This window comes from Grammomys surdaster, unplaced genomic scaffold, assembly GCF_004785775.1.
Source record: "Grammomys surdaster isolate TR1022 unplaced genomic scaffold, NIH_TR_1.0 126391, whole genome shotgun sequence".
Taxonomy (NCBI): Eukaryota; Metazoa; Chordata; class Mammalia; order Rodentia; family Muridae; genus Grammomys; species Grammomys surdaster.
The window spans coordinates 15,751,308-15,768,846 of NW_021621185.1; the positions used below are offsets into that span (position 1 = coordinate 15,751,308).

General features: G+C 36.6%; 1 protein-coding gene across 4 annotated transcripts in view; it reads right to left on the reverse strand.

Moving 5' to 3' along the window:
- Tent2 (terminal nucleotidyltransferase 2) overlaps positions 1–16,753 on the reverse strand; it is a 45,498-nt gene extending 28,745 nt beyond the window's left edge. Inside the window, exons 1-7 of one of the 4 annotated variants that reach the window (XM_028760080.1) lie at positions 16,409–16,753; positions 11,268–11,441; positions 10,965–11,054; positions 9,291–9,528; positions 1,287–1,401; positions 1,107–1,198; positions 233–311 (exon numbers count right to left, since the gene is read on the reverse strand). In XM_028760080.1, the coding sequence (XP_028615913.1) occupies positions 233–311; positions 1,107–1,198; positions 1,287–1,401; positions 9,291–9,528; positions 10,965–11,054; positions 11,268–11,404 (751 nt within the window). In that variant the 5' untranslated portion in view covers positions 11,405–11,441; positions 16,409–16,753. Of the gene's footprint in view, positions 1–232; positions 312–1,106; positions 1,199–1,286; positions 1,402–9,290; positions 9,529–10,964; positions 11,055–11,267; positions 11,442–16,106; positions 16,208–16,408 lie in introns of those variants that run through there. The other 3 variants (XM_028760082.1, XM_028760081.1, XM_028760083.1) reach the window with 3 other exon arrangements.
- Between the last annotated feature and the right edge of the window lie 786 nt (positions 16,754–17,539).

A 17,539-nucleotide genomic window follows, 5' to 3' on the forward strand; every position in this document is an offset into this window, starting at 1 on the left:
ATAGAGATAGAGATAGAGAGAGAGAGAGAGAGAGGGGGGGGGGGGGCGAGGGGGATGGATAGATAGATCGATCATGACCCTATCTTAAAAAGAAAAAAAAGTTTAAAAGAATTTAGTTGGAAGAAAATAATCCACATTATATCTATTCTCATCAGAAAATAAACAATTCTTACCAGAAAAATTAAGTGACCAACATTTAAATAAGTTATATCAGAAGGCGTATGAGACTTACAAAGTCTAGTACAGAAGTGCTTATGGACTAAGGTGAGTATATGTCGTGCTTCAGTCTTCTGATTTACCTGGAAAAAACACTGAAAAGTTAAAGTGTTTTTTCATTATTTTTCTTAGCTTGGAGTTTGATATTTTTTCTTAACACAACAGCAAAACACAAACAGCAAAGCAAATATTTTTCTTTCAAGTTACTTTTCAGAATATGCACTACAAAAGTCAACCCTCCATGCTATCTTTCATATCCATATTCCATATCTCAGCAACTACAAGAGGCTGTGTTGGGTAAGTTTACTGAATACCTATTGTGACAGTACTAAGATATTTTCAAAAACCAGTTAACAGGAAATTCAAATAAATGTAATTCTAAATAGCACAACTGGTTCTTAATAAAAATAAAAGCAAAAATAAAGTCAGTATCTTACAAAAATTGTTAAACTTAATAAACCACAATAGTCTTAAATTTCACTGAAGCCTTATCTCGCCCCCCCAAAAAACCCTCAAAAGCCTACAGCATTTTCAAGGGGGGGGGGGCAGGAGATAAAGATTTAAAAAGGGAATCACTAAGATCCAATATATCAAGAAGATAAATACTACTACATGCTTTATAGCATCCTGGTAAACATTCAACCCAGTGACATTTCATATTTAAGAGGTGTCATTTGAAAAACCACACAGAGAAGCTAGCTCAAAACCAATTACTGCTAGAGCTGTTCTTATGCACACCATGCTAGTGGTGTCTTACATGTGTGGGGCAGGGGAAGAGGTCTTTCTGGAACTAGAGTAAACAGAGAATCCAGTTAACTGACATAGATCAAGGACTACCCCTTTACTGGTGTATCATAAGAAATGACTTGCAATCACATCTCATCACTTACTGGTTCTTCTTTAACAACTAAGCACAAATCGCCATCACTGCTTCGGGCACCAAATCCATTTAAAGATGATCCAACCAAAAAAAGTCTGCTTTCTAGAGAAGCAGAAGAAAACTGTAAGAAATTCTGCAGGTGTAAACAGGACATACAGACAGCAAAGGCATGCAGAGAAGGAAGACATACGTGGGAAGAGCAGCTGGATCTCTCTCTGCAGCTGTGCTCTACAGAGTTCTTTCTTCTTCAAGTCACTTGCTTGCTGCTGACAAGTTTCAAACAACTCTAGTATCTGCTGACTCAACTTGAATACACCACAAAAGAAAACAAAACCAAAATACTTGTTCAGAAACTTATAACTACTATACTAAGCAGTATAAATGAATACTGACAGTATTTTAAAAATAAATACATATTATCTTCTTAACACTTTCTGACTCAAAGCTACTGTTACTCAAGTACAAAGAATGGCCTGGAAAACTATACATAAATTTTATAAAATAAAATACTATGTAAGTGACAGAAGAGTAGTCAGATAATTCATAATAAGTATAATTGTGGCTCGTCAAACTAAAACCCTTTCATCACTGTCTGCTTTTATGTGGACCATGAAAAAAGGATAAAATTGTATGCTTTTAAGAGTCAGGAAACCAAGTAAATAAGAATATGAAAAAGTAAGAATATGCAACAGGAAGCATATACACATGACATATTCTAAAATATTCACTAAATGTCCCTTTCGAGAAGTTTGCTCAACCTCTAATAGTCACACTGATGAATACTACTACATGTAACAGATTTTAGGAAGTCCCCTGTCTTTTATATTCACACAAACCACCCTCTATTTTTTATAGCTTTCTTGGAACCCTGCTATCTTGAGATGAAGTTGGCCTCTGCTGATCTTCCTTTGTTTAGGTACCTACATAGTTAACATTGTCCCTTCACCCTAACTCTCACTGTCACATAGGATGACAGGATGATAAGTGATAACCTTCTAATGTAGTGAGGTACATTTATCACAACATATTCTCACATTTTTTACTATATTTTTCACTGGTGTACTCTCATAGCTATGTATTCTAGTACTGATACTTTAAATTCTAATATACTGCTTCATCTTTAATTTCCTGTTCAACATGATTTCTTATCACCCTCACCTCTAACATATCTTCTCTAGACCTAGTCAGGAGTCCCTTGAGACCTCCCTTTTCTTTCAAACTATCAGCACCTAAGTGGTCCCTATACAGCCACTATCCCAGAATGTATCTCCTGAACTCCTCTGTTATATTACCCACTAGCAAGATTATCACTCATGCTCTAATGCCTGTGCTGGAAAATCCTTACCCGAAGGCAATACAACACTACCTTCTCTCTAAAATTAAATCTAACATATACAGCTAGACAAAACTGAAAAGCTTTTTAGAAAGCAGAGTCTTTCAAATGCATGGTGTAGTAAGAGTTAGCCTAGCTTAGCATCCTTAGCCTTTATTCTTATGTCTCTGGTTAATACTGTTCCCATTTTTCACTACTTCATTCCAAAACGTTTGCTGCCTTCTTCAAGGCCCCTAAACTTACTTTCTCTTGCAGATAATCTCACATTAAAATTTTCTAAGAAAAGCCAAGCGTAGTTGTGCACATCTGCAAATCCCAGCACTCAGAAGATGAAGGAAGGAGGATCAGGAGTTCAAGGCCATCCTTTGCTTCATAGGGAATTCCAGAACAGCCTAGGCTACATGAGACCCTGTCTCAAAGAAAAAAGGGAAAAACCTAAGAAAATTAAAAATACCAGATTCAATTCTTCATCTTGCTAAGACTTACAAATTAATATTCCTGAAAGAAAATCACCTATTTCCTCCTTGCTATGTTCAAATCTATTCCATCTACCAATACTTTATATCCAAGCCAGTTGTTCACCTCAGCTTCATCAATTCTTAATCTCTTTTTTATTTTCAGCCTCTCCTTCTTAAGCCTCCCCATAGTCTACATATAATCATCCAAAAGTCTCATTCATCACTTAAGATGTTATTTTTTATATCATATTCAGAATATTTAAGAAGATTCAAGAGCTGTTGACAACTTGACCATGAAACTGCCATGATTTGTTTAAAAAACATCTGTGAATACCTGCCTCACAAAAAGAGACAGAACAACTAGGAGAATAAAATAGATTAAGCCAAATCCAAACACTGGAAACAAATGCAACATAAATGACTGAGTATCCTTCATGAATCCCTAATCTGACCAGTAAAGGTCAAACTCTAACACCAGAATGGTACAGTATCATAACAGTGAGAAGAAAGGAAAACAGCATTAGAACAGCCCTTGATCAGATACTCAGAAATAAATGGTCTCTAGCTACTGCCTTTTGCTTCTTTCCTCAAAACTGAAGGTTCACTGTTGATATAAAATAGAATTGATGTAGTACACAATTCTAGTAGGAATCTTCACAAGTTATAATTTAAAATCAAATCAAGAAGTCCTTTGAAAGCTCAAGGACTTTAAAGGAAAGTCCCTTGTATAACAATCAAAAATTGTCAGGAACTAAAATCTAAACAGAGCAAAGCCATGAGAAACAGAGGAAAGTTCTAGAATGATTCTGACTACTGAGGACATTTGATAATGTTTAGAAACTATTTTGGTTACCGTAACAGGTAGAGTTATGTAACTGGCATCAAAAGACAAGAGATACAACTAATTATCCTACAAGACACAGGTTAACTGTCCCCTGGGAATATCTGGTCTCCAGCATCAATGATGGAAAAGTCAAAGTTCCTGTTCTAGACAAAGTAGGGAAGAAGTAAACAGAGAAAGAGATCTAGAGCCGAGGCTAGCCTGCCCAACTTTCTCCATCTAAAAGCACAGAGAAAGTAGCCATCTTAATCAAACACAACACACAGAGAGAGAAGGAGGGAGGGGGAGAGAGGGAGAGAGGGGAAAAAAGGAGGGAGGGAAGGAAGGAGGAAGGAGGGAGAAAGGGAGGGAAGGAGGGAGGGAAAGAAGAGAGGAGAGGAGAGGAAGAGGAAGGGGAAGAGGAAGAGGAAGAGGAGAGGAATAGGAATAAAATTTTTAAAATTTTTTTTAAAAAAAGGGTTTGAGAATACCTGAAAAAGATGTGAAATAATTTCCATAAAGTTTTTCTAAGAAAAGAATGAGCAGAGAAACATTGCTGAGATAAAGCACATTTCCATGGAGACATGAGGACATTTTAACATATTTTTAAAGGCATTTTCTCATTTTAATTTGCTGGAAAGACAACAATTTAAATTATACATATGGACACTAAAAAACTCTTAGGAAAAATTTAGTATAGCAGCAAAGTGCATGAAACTATTGACAAATCTATTTTTCAAAAGTTTTGCAGTATGTATAGACTGGAATTCACAAATCCTGACGTGAAAGACATCCAAATATGTGAGAGGTAAGCCTGGTATACTCAACCTCTGTACTCCAGCACTTCAGAGCTGGAGAAGTGATAGGAGTTTGAGGTCAGTATGATATATAGAGTGATGCCCTATCTCAAAACAAAAATAAAGATATACCATAGTAACAGATCACAAAACTATTGGTAAATATACCAATTCTCTTGAAATGGATATGTACAGTCAATATAATAATTTTTTAAAAAGCAGGTTTCTTTCTAATAGTTAGAAAATGTGTGTTTTATTTGGAAAAGTGAAAGATCAAGAATAGAAAGAAGAGAAAAAAGAAACTAAAGAAATACAGCTGCACTGTCAAGAAAAAAATCCGAAATATACATATATTCATGACTAATACATGACAACCAGAAGTTGACCCAAAACTAAAAAGAGGAAGAAGTATTGACTAAATTAAGATTAGTCTATGATTAGTCATAGGATATGATCAGTTGGTATATTATACTAATATAATATTGGAATGGTTAAAGCTGAAAGATTTACTAACAGTATTGATTACATTTTATGTACACGGTTTGCTATTCGCTATAACAAGAAAATACAGGCACCTAAGTTTGTAATAAATTCAGTAAAAATGGTAAAAGTTTTAATGTCATGTAAAGATTAGATTTTATTCATCTAGAAGAAAGGTTGATAAACTAGGACCTGCAGGCCAAATACAGCTTCCAGTCTGTAATATACAAACAAGTTAACATTTTCACATTTTATTAAGTGGAGGGAAAAAAAGTCTATAACCCAAATAGCTTGAATGCCTTGAATACTTGTTATCTGGTCTTTTTTTTTTTAAAAAAAAAAGCTTGCTAAAAGTAGAAGCAAGTGACCCCAGACATCACAGTAGGTATAGAGTATCTGCTGCGTAACACACAGAAGAAACTACAACGCTGAAATGAAACTTACTGTGGATAAACGGGAGCCAGAATGGTGCTTCTCTGTAATCGCAGCACTCAGGAAGCCAAGGCTGGAGGGCTGTGGATCTGAGGCCACCCTGGGCCACAAAGCAAAGCCCCATCCATCTGTAATCCTTATACACTATCTCACATATCATTTTTCCTTACCATCTGTTACAACTTAATGCTGCAGTATCTCTTATCCAGATACATTAACAACCTAAGATGACTGTCCACCAAGGCCACCTCATTCTAAACAAAACAACTGCATTCTGCAAAAAAGAATCCTCCCAAAAATACAAACTCGTTGTGTTATTTCATCTTTTCAAAAACTTTCCTGTCTCAAAAAACCAAAAAAAAAAAAAAAAAAACCCTTTCATTGCCATTTGACTATGTATTCAAGGGCCCAATTCACTGTCTAATTAACTCACATTAAATACTGTGTTCACTATACACTTTACAGGAGTAACATGTAACTGGTGATCACATTGCTAGCAGCAGTAGTCACTCAGTAAAATTTTTAGTAATTACTGTCGCAGATCATGTGCTATTACAGCCATATCTCAATGGGATCTTCCTATTCTTGACTTTAAGCACATTAAGCTCCTCCTCTCTGCATTTCTAAAGACACAGGTCAAACCTTGGTTTAACACTTAATAGATATGACTTTGAGCAAACTATTTAACTTTCTGAACTTAATAAAATTTAGGACCATAGCCACATGCCACTAGGATGTTGAAAGAATAAATATAACATGAGTAAATATTGAAAGAGCAGTGACATTGGTTAACAGCAGTTTTCTTGAAAAGTGAGCATTTAAGCTAGGCATGGTAGCACACACACACACCTGTAATCTGTGTTTTCAGAAAGTGGGACCAAGAAGATCCTGAGTTCAAAGCCAGCTGAGCTACACAGTAGATCCTAGCTCCAATCTAGTCACCTATAAAAACAAAGAGAACTGCTTTCCTTCTTGTTCTCACAACACAGCAGTGATAAAGGTACCACTCAAGGAAATAGGTTCAACTACAAAATCTATCTTTACTTTTCTGAAGGAAATGACTTCATTTCAATGATAGTACATTTGTGAGAAATTTTTCTATATGACAAATATTTTCTTTATGCCAAAAAGATATAGAATCACATCATACCATATGATTTATTACCAACTAATATGAATTATACTTTATTAAATCTACAAAGATTCAATATATGCCTAGGCTGTATGTAAAAGTAAGTTCTCTGGTTTGCTCTACTAGCCTACTACAAACATAAATATATACAAAATGTATTCCAATATCTATACATAATAAACCCATTTTAAATGTCCTACTAGCATGCATACATTTAAAACCCATACATAGTAACTATATATATTCAGAAAATTCACTACATTTGCCTTTAACATAGCATGGTATCAGGAGTTAAACTCAGAAAGCAAAGCAAAGAAGGAATGGAGGAATGAGGAAACAGAGCACCACAATGTCCCATGGTGGTGTTTTCATTTTAATTTGCTTTCTCATCTTTCTCACTGATTTTGCCTACTTCACCATAAGGAAAATGTTGGCATAGAAGGGATAAAGTCTTTTTAGTAAATAATCCCGGGACAAATAAACCAACCATGGGAAAATACAGTTGGAGTCTACTTCCTACCATATATATAAATTAATTACGAACGGATCAAAGTCCTAAATACAAGGAATAAAAGTAAAAATTCTTAGAGCACATTCTAGCACTCAGGAGAAGGACAGCCTGGTCTATATATCAAATTTCAGGCTAGCTAGAGCTACATAATGAGACACTGTCGTATAGGTAGGTAGGTAGATGGGTGGGTGGGTGGGTGGGTGGGCGGACGGGACCGATGGAAAGATGATAGACTGATCTTATAACAAACAGGCACCAATTTTCCTGTACTGAAAGATGGTTTCTGAGATTCAACACTAATAGGATAGGCAACCAAAGAAAAACTAATGAACTGAACTACCAAAAAAAATGAAAATTTTTGTGTTTCAGAAGGCATCACAATAAATCTAAAAATACAATCACAGGAAGACAAAACATTTGCAAATCACCTACCTAAGTGCAACTACTTAGAATATATAAAAATAACTCTAACAATTCATCAATAAAACGACAACCTACTAAAATCTAGACAAAGAATCTGAATGGACACTTCTCCAAGGAACACACAAATGTCCACCAAGTAAAAAATAAGAGACTCAGTATTACCAGACATTAAGGAATTGAAACTGAAACCACTGTTATACCATAAGGCTCCAATAGAGGCAAGTTAAGGATAAACTTGACAGTAATTCAGTGTTTGCTTAGCATGTTGAAAGCCCTGGATTCCATCTCTAATAATACAAGGAATTGAGAGACAGACAGACAGAGAGGGATAGGGGGAGAGACAGGCATAAATAAATGTCACAGGGACATGAACAAAGTTGAACATCTGTATACATGTAGAATCCACTTTATACAACACCTAGGTAGTTCCTAAAAAGTTGAACATATTTTACCATATTACCCAACAATTTTACCTCCGTGTACATATCAAGAACAAAAACATATCCACTCAAAATTCTGAATACAAGACATCTACAGCACCATTATTAACAGCCAAAGTAAAAAATCTAAAAGTCATCACCTGAGGGATACATTAGCAAAATATAGTATATAGCTACACAATAAAATATTATACAGCTCAAAAATGCAGTTCCAACACTCAGTGAAGCTGAGGCATGAGGCTAGTGTGTTCAAGACCAGCCTAAACTACATGGCAAGTAGTCTCAAAAAGAAAAAAAAAAAAGAAAACAAATACACATGGATAAACCCTAAAACCATTATGTGAAATGAAAAAAACTAGGCACAAATGGCCATAGAGCACATGATTAAATTTACAGGAAGTGGGAAGGAAAGTGAACACTGCTGAGGTACAAGTTTTCATGGAGTAGTGAATATGGTTTGGAAATAGGTAACTACACAACTTTATGTATGAACTTAGTAAAACCTACTGATTTGTACATTTGAAAAGGGTGAATTTCAATCTAAGGCCAGCTTGAAGACACGGCAAGAGTCTGTAAAGGAAAGGAGTAAGGGAGACAGGGAAAGGAATTTTACCGTAGCACTCAGAGAACAAGAGGATGACAGACATTATGCACCTTTCCCAATTACCTACAAGAGCCTCACTTTCACTAAATATAGCTGACGAAAACAACATTCTTCTACTTGAGATATTAAATAACTCTTTGTTCCCAATGTTAATATCATTTTCCAAGGAGGTGCAAATGCTTCCATTTAACCAAAGTAACCTTTACTGATCTTTTTGATAAATCTTTCTTGATCACACCATTGAAATGTATACTTCTCCAGAAAATATCCAAAAAAACCAATGCTTTTTAACATTTGATTACAAGTGCCATATGGACGGCCATGCTTTCTAAGAGCACACTGCACTGGGTGCACTCGTACACACTCTTCATCTGAGCACTTAGACACACACACAGGCAGATCTTTGTGACTTCTAGCTAGACCAGTCTGGTCTACAAAGTAAATTCTAGGACCACCAGAGCTACAAAGAGACCTTGTCTGAAAAAACCCACCACCACCAATTCATTCATTCATTCATTTAAAAAATAACAGTTTGTAAAAGAATTCTCTAACAACTAAGAAATCAAATGTTTTAGGTTCTAATCCCAAATTTTGTAAGTTAGGAAAAATCTGATCCTGAAACGTATACTTAAAACAGAAAAAAAAAAAAAAATCAGTGACATTTAGAAAAAAATAAAAGTAGAAAATTAGGTATTCCTGATCCTTTTAATACATTCTTTATATGAAACTTCAAAAGGCAAAAGGAACAACTGTATTAAAATTACCTTATCTTTGGCCTCAGGCAGTGTGATTTCTCTAGGTTCTAACAGTGGAATTTCTCGGAGAGGTGGAACACATCTGACTATATCTGGTACATAGTGTGTGTGAAACAACGGTGGCATGGAATATCTTCGGTCACCTGATAAAGGCACTAGTGGGTTGATTATAGTTGGCTCTTGGTGGGGTGAATGGAAACGCTGCCGTTTACCATCAAGAGGGAAGGCTTTCTCATCGCTTATTCTCCTGAAAACAAGCAAATATACCTTAGTGACTAAAGTGACAACTTCCTGACAACAGAAGCATATAACAGGGAAACAGATTATAACAACATTGTGACTCTTTGGAAAAAGCAGCATTGTTAAACTCCCTAGTGGACTTTTACTATTTACTTTCAGCACAAGAAATGTCCAATGCCTGACAAAAATAAAGATAACTAATGATATGCATTTGAACTACCAAAATGAGTCACCATATTGAATACACTATAGAAAAATGGCTACTTATGCATTATACAATCACAAGAATTAAAGACAACTAACAAAAGGTTAAATTGAGTAATATATAGTGATATACACACACATATTTTTTTAAGGGCCTTTGAACAGACCTATGTTGTGGCTCATCGGTGGGTGGAGGGCGGGGAATGGACATTTTTATAAAGGCTATAACGGGTATAAGACAACAGGAAACACTTGAAAAAGCTGCATTTCAGATAATGTGTGTGAATATAAATGTCTTGGGCATGATTAAAGTATTCTGGTTACATAGGTTACATGTATTTTTATAAGGAAAAGGCTGATATGTTTTAGCACAAAGTAATGTCAACAATTTTCTTTCCTGTAATTCAGGGGAACTGTGAGAGTGGGAAGAGACAAAACAAACAACTGAGGTGTGCAATCAATGAATCTAGTAAAAGAGCACACAGAAGTCCATTATACCATCTTTACATATTTTACAAAGTTCGAAATTTAAAAAAAAAAAAAAAATTAAGTCAGAGCAGAAAGCCTGCCAAGCTTTTCCAGAAAGGAGGGAGGTAAGTGAGCCGACAAGGAAAATGATATTTACTAAGCTGTTCACATAAAATATCTGTGTCACAGAAAATGGTCTAATTCCTTTCTAACTCTAAAATCCTTTAGGCCAACACCATCTAAAGGTTTTATTATTACACTGCTCCTCTGGGATTCTTCCAACTCTTCTATCTTTGCAGACTCACAAAAATAACTGGAACTCCTGCTCATAAGTAAAAGTATACAGGGCTAGACACATAAATATTCATTTGTTATTTTTAATACTGAAAGTAATTACATCATACACACTGAGTATCTTCAAATTAAAATACAAATTTTAATTTTAAAAAATATCTCTAACTAATGGAACTTATCTTTACTCATGGCTACTAAGGCAATTTCAAAAAATACACAAATAAAACTAATGAAGTCAATATTCTTAGAATCAGTATATAACTTTTCCAATGACAATCCAGAAAATGTGTAATGTTAAAGCCTTGGTTCTAGAAGCAGAAAGCTAGATGTTAAATTCCAGCTATACCACCTATGTTTGCACCCTTCAGCTTCTGTATAAAGAAATGAATAGGCGACACTGTCCATGTAATTCTATACAACTGTTACATAGTTCTTAGAACTATAATATTTCTTCTAAAACACTGGAGAAATACTTACTTCCTTCCTCGAAATAAAGGGGATGTTGAGGTCTGTATTGGACTGACAGTTCCATATGTCAGGGGCTGTAAGGACACAGCTCTAGACAAGCTACCAAAAGCAAAGAACAATAGTAACATGAATATTTTTCCTTAAAACCAAAAATTCCACACAAACTAAATACTAGTCAAAAAACAAAACAAAACGAACCACAAAAACCTCAAGATTTAATACTATTTTCTTTATTTTCAAATACTGAACACAAAAACCTTTTATCATGAGAAAACAACTTGATGACATAGTTCAACATAACAGCATACTTACTCTACATTTTGAAAGTTGAATTGTGCATCTATAAGTTGCTGGTGTGAATAAAGAGTTGGTGAGAAAGCAAAGAAGCTGTTATGCTGTTGGTGGGTTGGAGTGAAGGGTGGACGACCCAAAATTGAGTTTGGGAACATGCTCTTGTTCACTAAAGGTAAACATGTATTCTTCTACCTATAATTTAAAAAGATAATACTATATTATTATAGTTTAAACATGCAGAACTCTTTGATAAGTATCATCTACTTAAAACAATCAGCTATCAAGTTAGTCATTTCATTTGCAAAGTTATTTCTGATAGTTTAAATAGGCTTTAAGTTCTACTATAGTTAACAAATCACTGATAGTTAATTTAAAATCTAAACTACATTTAAACACTTTTAATATTATGCAGGTTTCAAATTTCCTGATAAATATACTCTATTAAGTTTATCTTAATAACCGGGCAGTGGTGGCGCACACCTTTAATCCCAGCACTTGGGAGGCAGAGGCAGGCAGGTTTCTGAGTTCGAGGCCAGCCTAGTCTACAGAGTGAGTTCCCGGACAGCCAGGGCTATACAGAGAAACCCTGTCTCAAAAAACCAAAAAAAAAAAAAAAAAAGAAAAGTTTATCTTAATAGCAACAAATCTTTTATTGCCACTATCCTAACAACAAATCATTCAAGAAATTTAATTAAATTGCTCAGATTGTTACATTTATTCACAACCTAACTCATAAAAAGGTACAAGATATCATGGGATAAGCTGACAAGGATATGGTACTTATGTATCTGAAGAAATGAGGGATGTATGTCACCTACCAATTCATAAAATTCTAGGATTCTTCTCAATGTCTATACATAAAAGACACAATAAAATAGTGTTGTTCCACAGAAGAAGAAAAACTACAGAGGACAATCAGAGCACCTCACTAACCTAGTAAGATGCTCCTTTTTAAAATTTTTTCAACGACTAATCCAGCAAAACTGTAGTCTTCAAAGGGGTAGGTAAGGTAGCATACAAAAAAACAAATAAAGTAAAAAATAATACTCCCTGGCTACCTTCTTAAAGTAGGCAATTAGAAAACTCTCAACTGGGCTGGAGAGATGGCTCAGCAGTTAAGAGCCCTGACTGCTCTTCCAGAGGTCCTGAGTTCAATTCCCAGCAACCACATGGTAACTCATAACCATCTGTAATGAGATCTGATGCCCTCTTCTGGTGTGTCTGAAGACAGCAACAGTGTACTCACACAAAATAAATAAATAAATAAATAAATCTTTAAGAAAAAAAAAAGAAGTTGGGGATCAAAATGTCTCTGGACTTTCTAAAAGCAACAGTGGAAGCCACAAGACACAAATTCTCACTCACTCACTGTGGGATTACAAACTGGTCCACACATTCTGGAAATCAACGTGGAGAATCCTCAAAAAAGCTAAAAATAGCTGGATGTGGTGATGCACGCCAATAATTCCAGCACTCAGGAGGCAGAGGCAGGAAGACCTCTGAGTTCAAGGCCAGCCTGGTCTACAAAGAGAATTCCAGGAAAGCCAGAGCTACACAGAGAAAACCAGTCAATAAATAAATAAATAAATAAATGGGGGAAAAAAGAAAAAAGCTAAAAATAAATCTACCACATTTGTTGTATTTGCATATATTTGCTATGAATTTATATAATAATACAGCAAGTTTCATGTGTATGTATTATATGTGTAAAGGATGACTCGGACTCTAAAAACTACTAGATTTTCTTTTCTGGTAAGCAAATAAAATAATAAACTACAAAAGCTTTAATAAAAGGAAAATAATACCTAGACAGTTAGATGAATTAGAGAAAAACTAAGAGGACTTGAAAAATTCTAAGAGTTAGAAAGGGAGCGAGTTGGAAAAGAAACTAAAACTCACGCATATAAATTTTGTTCCTTGGTTTTTCAATTCTGTGGGATTAAAATTTCCTAGGTTGATAGATTTATCAATCCAAGGTTCATTATAGGTTATAGATAGGCAACTTATCACCATTATTAGATCTCATTCCAAATGCCTAACTCTACTTTGTACCAGAGACAAAGTACTTCCCATAGGAAATAAATCTGTGACATTCCTCCACCAAGTCTATACTTCCTGCTATAGAGGGGTTTTTTTGGTTGTTATTTTTTATCAGTAACTGCTGACCTGTACTCTGCTCAGAGGGAAGGGGTGGTTAAGATTTGGTTCCCTTTACTCTGCTTCCCTGAACTAACTTCTCACTCAGAAACAATCTTTTTCATGGGGTTTATGAAAAAATGTCATAAAGTAAGGTTAGCTATAATGAATTTTGCTTGACATCTCATTTTTTTGGAATACAGAAACTATGGACCTAAGTAAAAGAAGCATCTATACTTAGAAAAACTAGAACTGAGAAGTTCTATTTCAAGTCATGCACAGGGAGGCACACAACCTGAAATCCCAGTGCTTGGAAAGCTAAGGGAAGATTATCAGCAGTTTGAGACTAGCTGGGAAACCACAAGTTCACATCCAGCCTAGGCCTAAAGACTCTCAAAAAATAAAACAAGAAAGTTCTTCTATCTCACAGCTAGCAACAGTGGTACATTCTTGAAATTCCAGAACTCAGGAGGCTGAGACAGATGGATGTGAAGTGTAAGTACAGTCTGAGTTTCAAAGGAATGAAAACCTATCTCTAAAACCAAACAAGGGAACTGGAGTGTTCCAGGGTCAAGAGCACTAATGGCTCTTACAGAGGACCCAGGTACCAACTCAGTACCAACATGGTGACTCCAGTTCCAATAAACAATGCTGGGTTGTTGTTGTTGTTGTTTTTTTTTCTGGACCCAAACAAGTCCTCTATGTCTGAATTCAGACTTAAAGATACAGAAATGGTAATAATCTCTCACTTTTATTTCTGTCCCATTACATGATCAAATACAAACTAAATAGAAGTCAAAAGATGATATGGTCTCCAAAACTACTCTGCAACATTAAAACCAGATGATTCTCAGCTTAAAATTTTCAGTCGAAAATTCTAGGGTACATATCTAATTCAGTATATTCAAATGCAAAATAAGTATTAATTTCTATTTATTATTTTATTGAGAAAGGGTCTCACTGTATAGCCTTGCTGTCTTGGAACTCTATGTAGACCAGGTTGGCCTTGAACTCAGAGAGATCAGCCTGACTCTGAGAAACATTCATTCTTCTGGAATTCTAAAATACTGGTCAGGTTCTCTCAGGATTTAAATCAAACTTACCTGACAGTCAAAATAGAAGCATTTCTAAGAAATTTAATCAACAGCATTCTAGGCTTAACACCCCCACCCAACTCTCAATTCTCCCCTCATAGCCTGCAAGATCCTCTAGAGATAAGAAAGTAAATCAACACCCAGAAATTTCAAAACTGTTTTCTAATATGCTTCAATAATGATTGTAATGATATTGAAACAATGGTCTACTGCAAAAACACAAGGGAGCCAGGTGTGGTGGCACATACACCTTTGATTGCATCGCTTAAAAGACAGAGGTAAGCAGATCTCTGTGAGCTCAAGGCCTGCCTGGTCCAAAAAAAAAAAAAAAAAAAAGGTAAGTTCTAGGCTAGCCAAGGCTATATAGAGAGACTCTGAATAGCAAAAGAAAACACAAATGATGTTTATAAAATACAGTTTAATGAAATAAGATCAAGTGAAACTATCACTATACCAAAACTTCATAAAATTTTAACCATTTTCTTTATGGTCTTAATAAAGCTTCCCCCACTAGAGACTACCTGTAAATTATTTCACATTTTCTGTAGGATAAATTTTATAGTAACATCCAGAAATAGGCAAAAATGTGTACTGGTTTTAAAAACCATTGTACTACTTCTAGCCTTGAGAAAAGAACCTTAAAGACTGCTTTGTCTAATATGCTTAAATCAATGCAAGATTAAAACAGGTTTATGTGTAAATGAACAGACAGGAGACAAGACAGTAACAGAGTATTTCTATCGATAGCAGTATTTGGTCTCTTAATCTGCAACTGGAATTCTAGTCAAATTGATCTCTCCAGCAAGTTATAGACTACTCAAGTTTACATAACTGGCACTTCATCAAGATTCCTTAGAAAGTAGCAGTTACCTACTATAAACAAGAACTGCATGGCTAAATCAAGTTACATGTCCACTCTGACCAAGAGTCCTTGATCAGTTCTTTTCTCCACAACAGAAGGCAAACTCCTAAATCCTGCTCAGAACGCACTATCAAAACCACCTTCAGGCTCTGAATAGGGCATTCTTTTTATTAAAAATTAAATTCCATCCAAGAGTTAAGAGAAAAACCTAGCAACATGGCTCTCAAATGGACATTTCTCAAATGACTACGTTTGACTTGTCTTCTATCTCGATCACACACAATTGGGGCTATTCACACCAACCAATGTTTCTATTACAGGTTACTAATAAGTACAACTATTAATAGTGTTAATAGTTGTTAACACAACAAAGCCCTGTAGTACTAAACTATACACTATGACGGTAGTATATCTGTACACAAACCTACAGTCTAAGCTTACAAAACCCACACACTAAACATGTTAAGTTTCCAACTCTGTTGGACCTGCACGATTTGTTCCTCTTTTCTTTTACCAACCAACTAATTATTTTAAACAACGCTCAAAGGGGCCAAACAAGAAAAGGAACTTAAATCACAGCTACCAGGAAATATATACCCCTTATGTTCTTAACCAGATAAAAGATGGAGAACCGAACCCCAAATCTGACTAGAAGTGTATTCGACCATCAGCCAGTCCCAATCTGTGTTTTTACTGATATGACTCCATGCTGTTTAGCTGTCTTAAAGACAACTGCCTTTCACAAGAGTTAATTTAGACATTTACCTTAGGTCCCCACTGCCTTTTGGGGAGGGAGTATCAAGACAGTCTTACTCTTTCGGTCTAGGGAGTGAGGATAGGCTGGGAGGCGACATGAGAACTAGCGAGAAGACAGAATCAAAAAGAAGCCAGCGGCGCCCACAGTCTTCACAAAGTCCAGCGGCCTGGGAACGCCCCTAATCTGGGGAGCTCCTGGATAGCGCTAGGCTCTCCCGCGCAAAGCACAACGCCAGTTTCATAAGTTTCACGCGCCCGGCCAGGGACCAGGGCCTGCACACGTGCATCCCCACCGAAGCCCCTGAACTTACCGGCGTCCACGCCGAAGGGCCGAGCAGGGCCCTGCGGCACTGCCCGCCAACACGCTCCTAGGCCCGAGCTGCGGCCCGGGCAGGCAGAGGTAGGAGGAGCGAGGCACGGCGCGGCCCAGCTCGGGCGGACAACCTAGGACCGGCAGGGCGGCGGAGAGTCGGGAGCCTAAGGCCAGGCCCGCGCGCGCGTGGAAGGTTGGGGGTGGCGACAACAAAAAAGAAAGGGGGAAAAAGGGGGAGGGGGACGGAAGACTAAAAAGTCGCCGAAAAGGCGGCGTAGACAACTCTGTCAGAGATACCCGGAAGATCCGCGTGACCCGGAAAAGAATAGCAGCGCGAGCGAAAGGTCGGACTTCCGGCAACAGTCGCTGGAGAGCGCGTTGGCTGAACTGCGCAGGCGCACAGCTTCCCCACCTTGTTCAGCCTGGGAGTCCGCAGTCAGCTTCTGAAGCCATGGGTATTCTGCGGAGCAGTCGGCGGCTGTGCTTCATTGGTGCCGCTTCCTAAGCCACGTGCCGCAGCTCGGCTGTTGGCCATTTCCTGCAGGCCTGTTCTGTCCATGGAAGGCCTTCCAGAAGATATCCAAAACCAACCTCCCCATTGCTGGAAAGGTCAATATTAAATTTGTGGTGATTTTCTCCTCAAAAAAACCAGAATACCTATAATGCCCAAAACCACCCACACAGCTCCCCGCCCTAGCTCGCACTCACTTGTCCAACAAGTACTGTTGTTTCTCATTGAGAAAGCTTTAATATCTGGTGAAACTGTCTAAACTGCTGGATTTATTGAAGTAAATCTGAAACAATAGCCTTGTATTGTCCCCATAGGAAGTATAAAAATCTGACCACTCCCATTCCCGAAAGTAATGATTTGTCCCTTTTGTAGATTTGTTCACTGCTTTATGGTCTTCTTCTTGGTTCTTCTGGGTTTTTTTTTTCCTTGTTTTTAGCTATGAAATTTTTAATTTTTCTACTTTTTTAACTCATAAACTAAGGTTCATCTTCGTAATAATACTTAGTGTCCTTTGATAACTTACTGTATGAATAATAGCTTAGCTGAATCTCACTTATTTTGAGAAGAGTTTTCATTTCCCTTGACCTGCAAAATCTTTAAATTATATTTGAATCATTT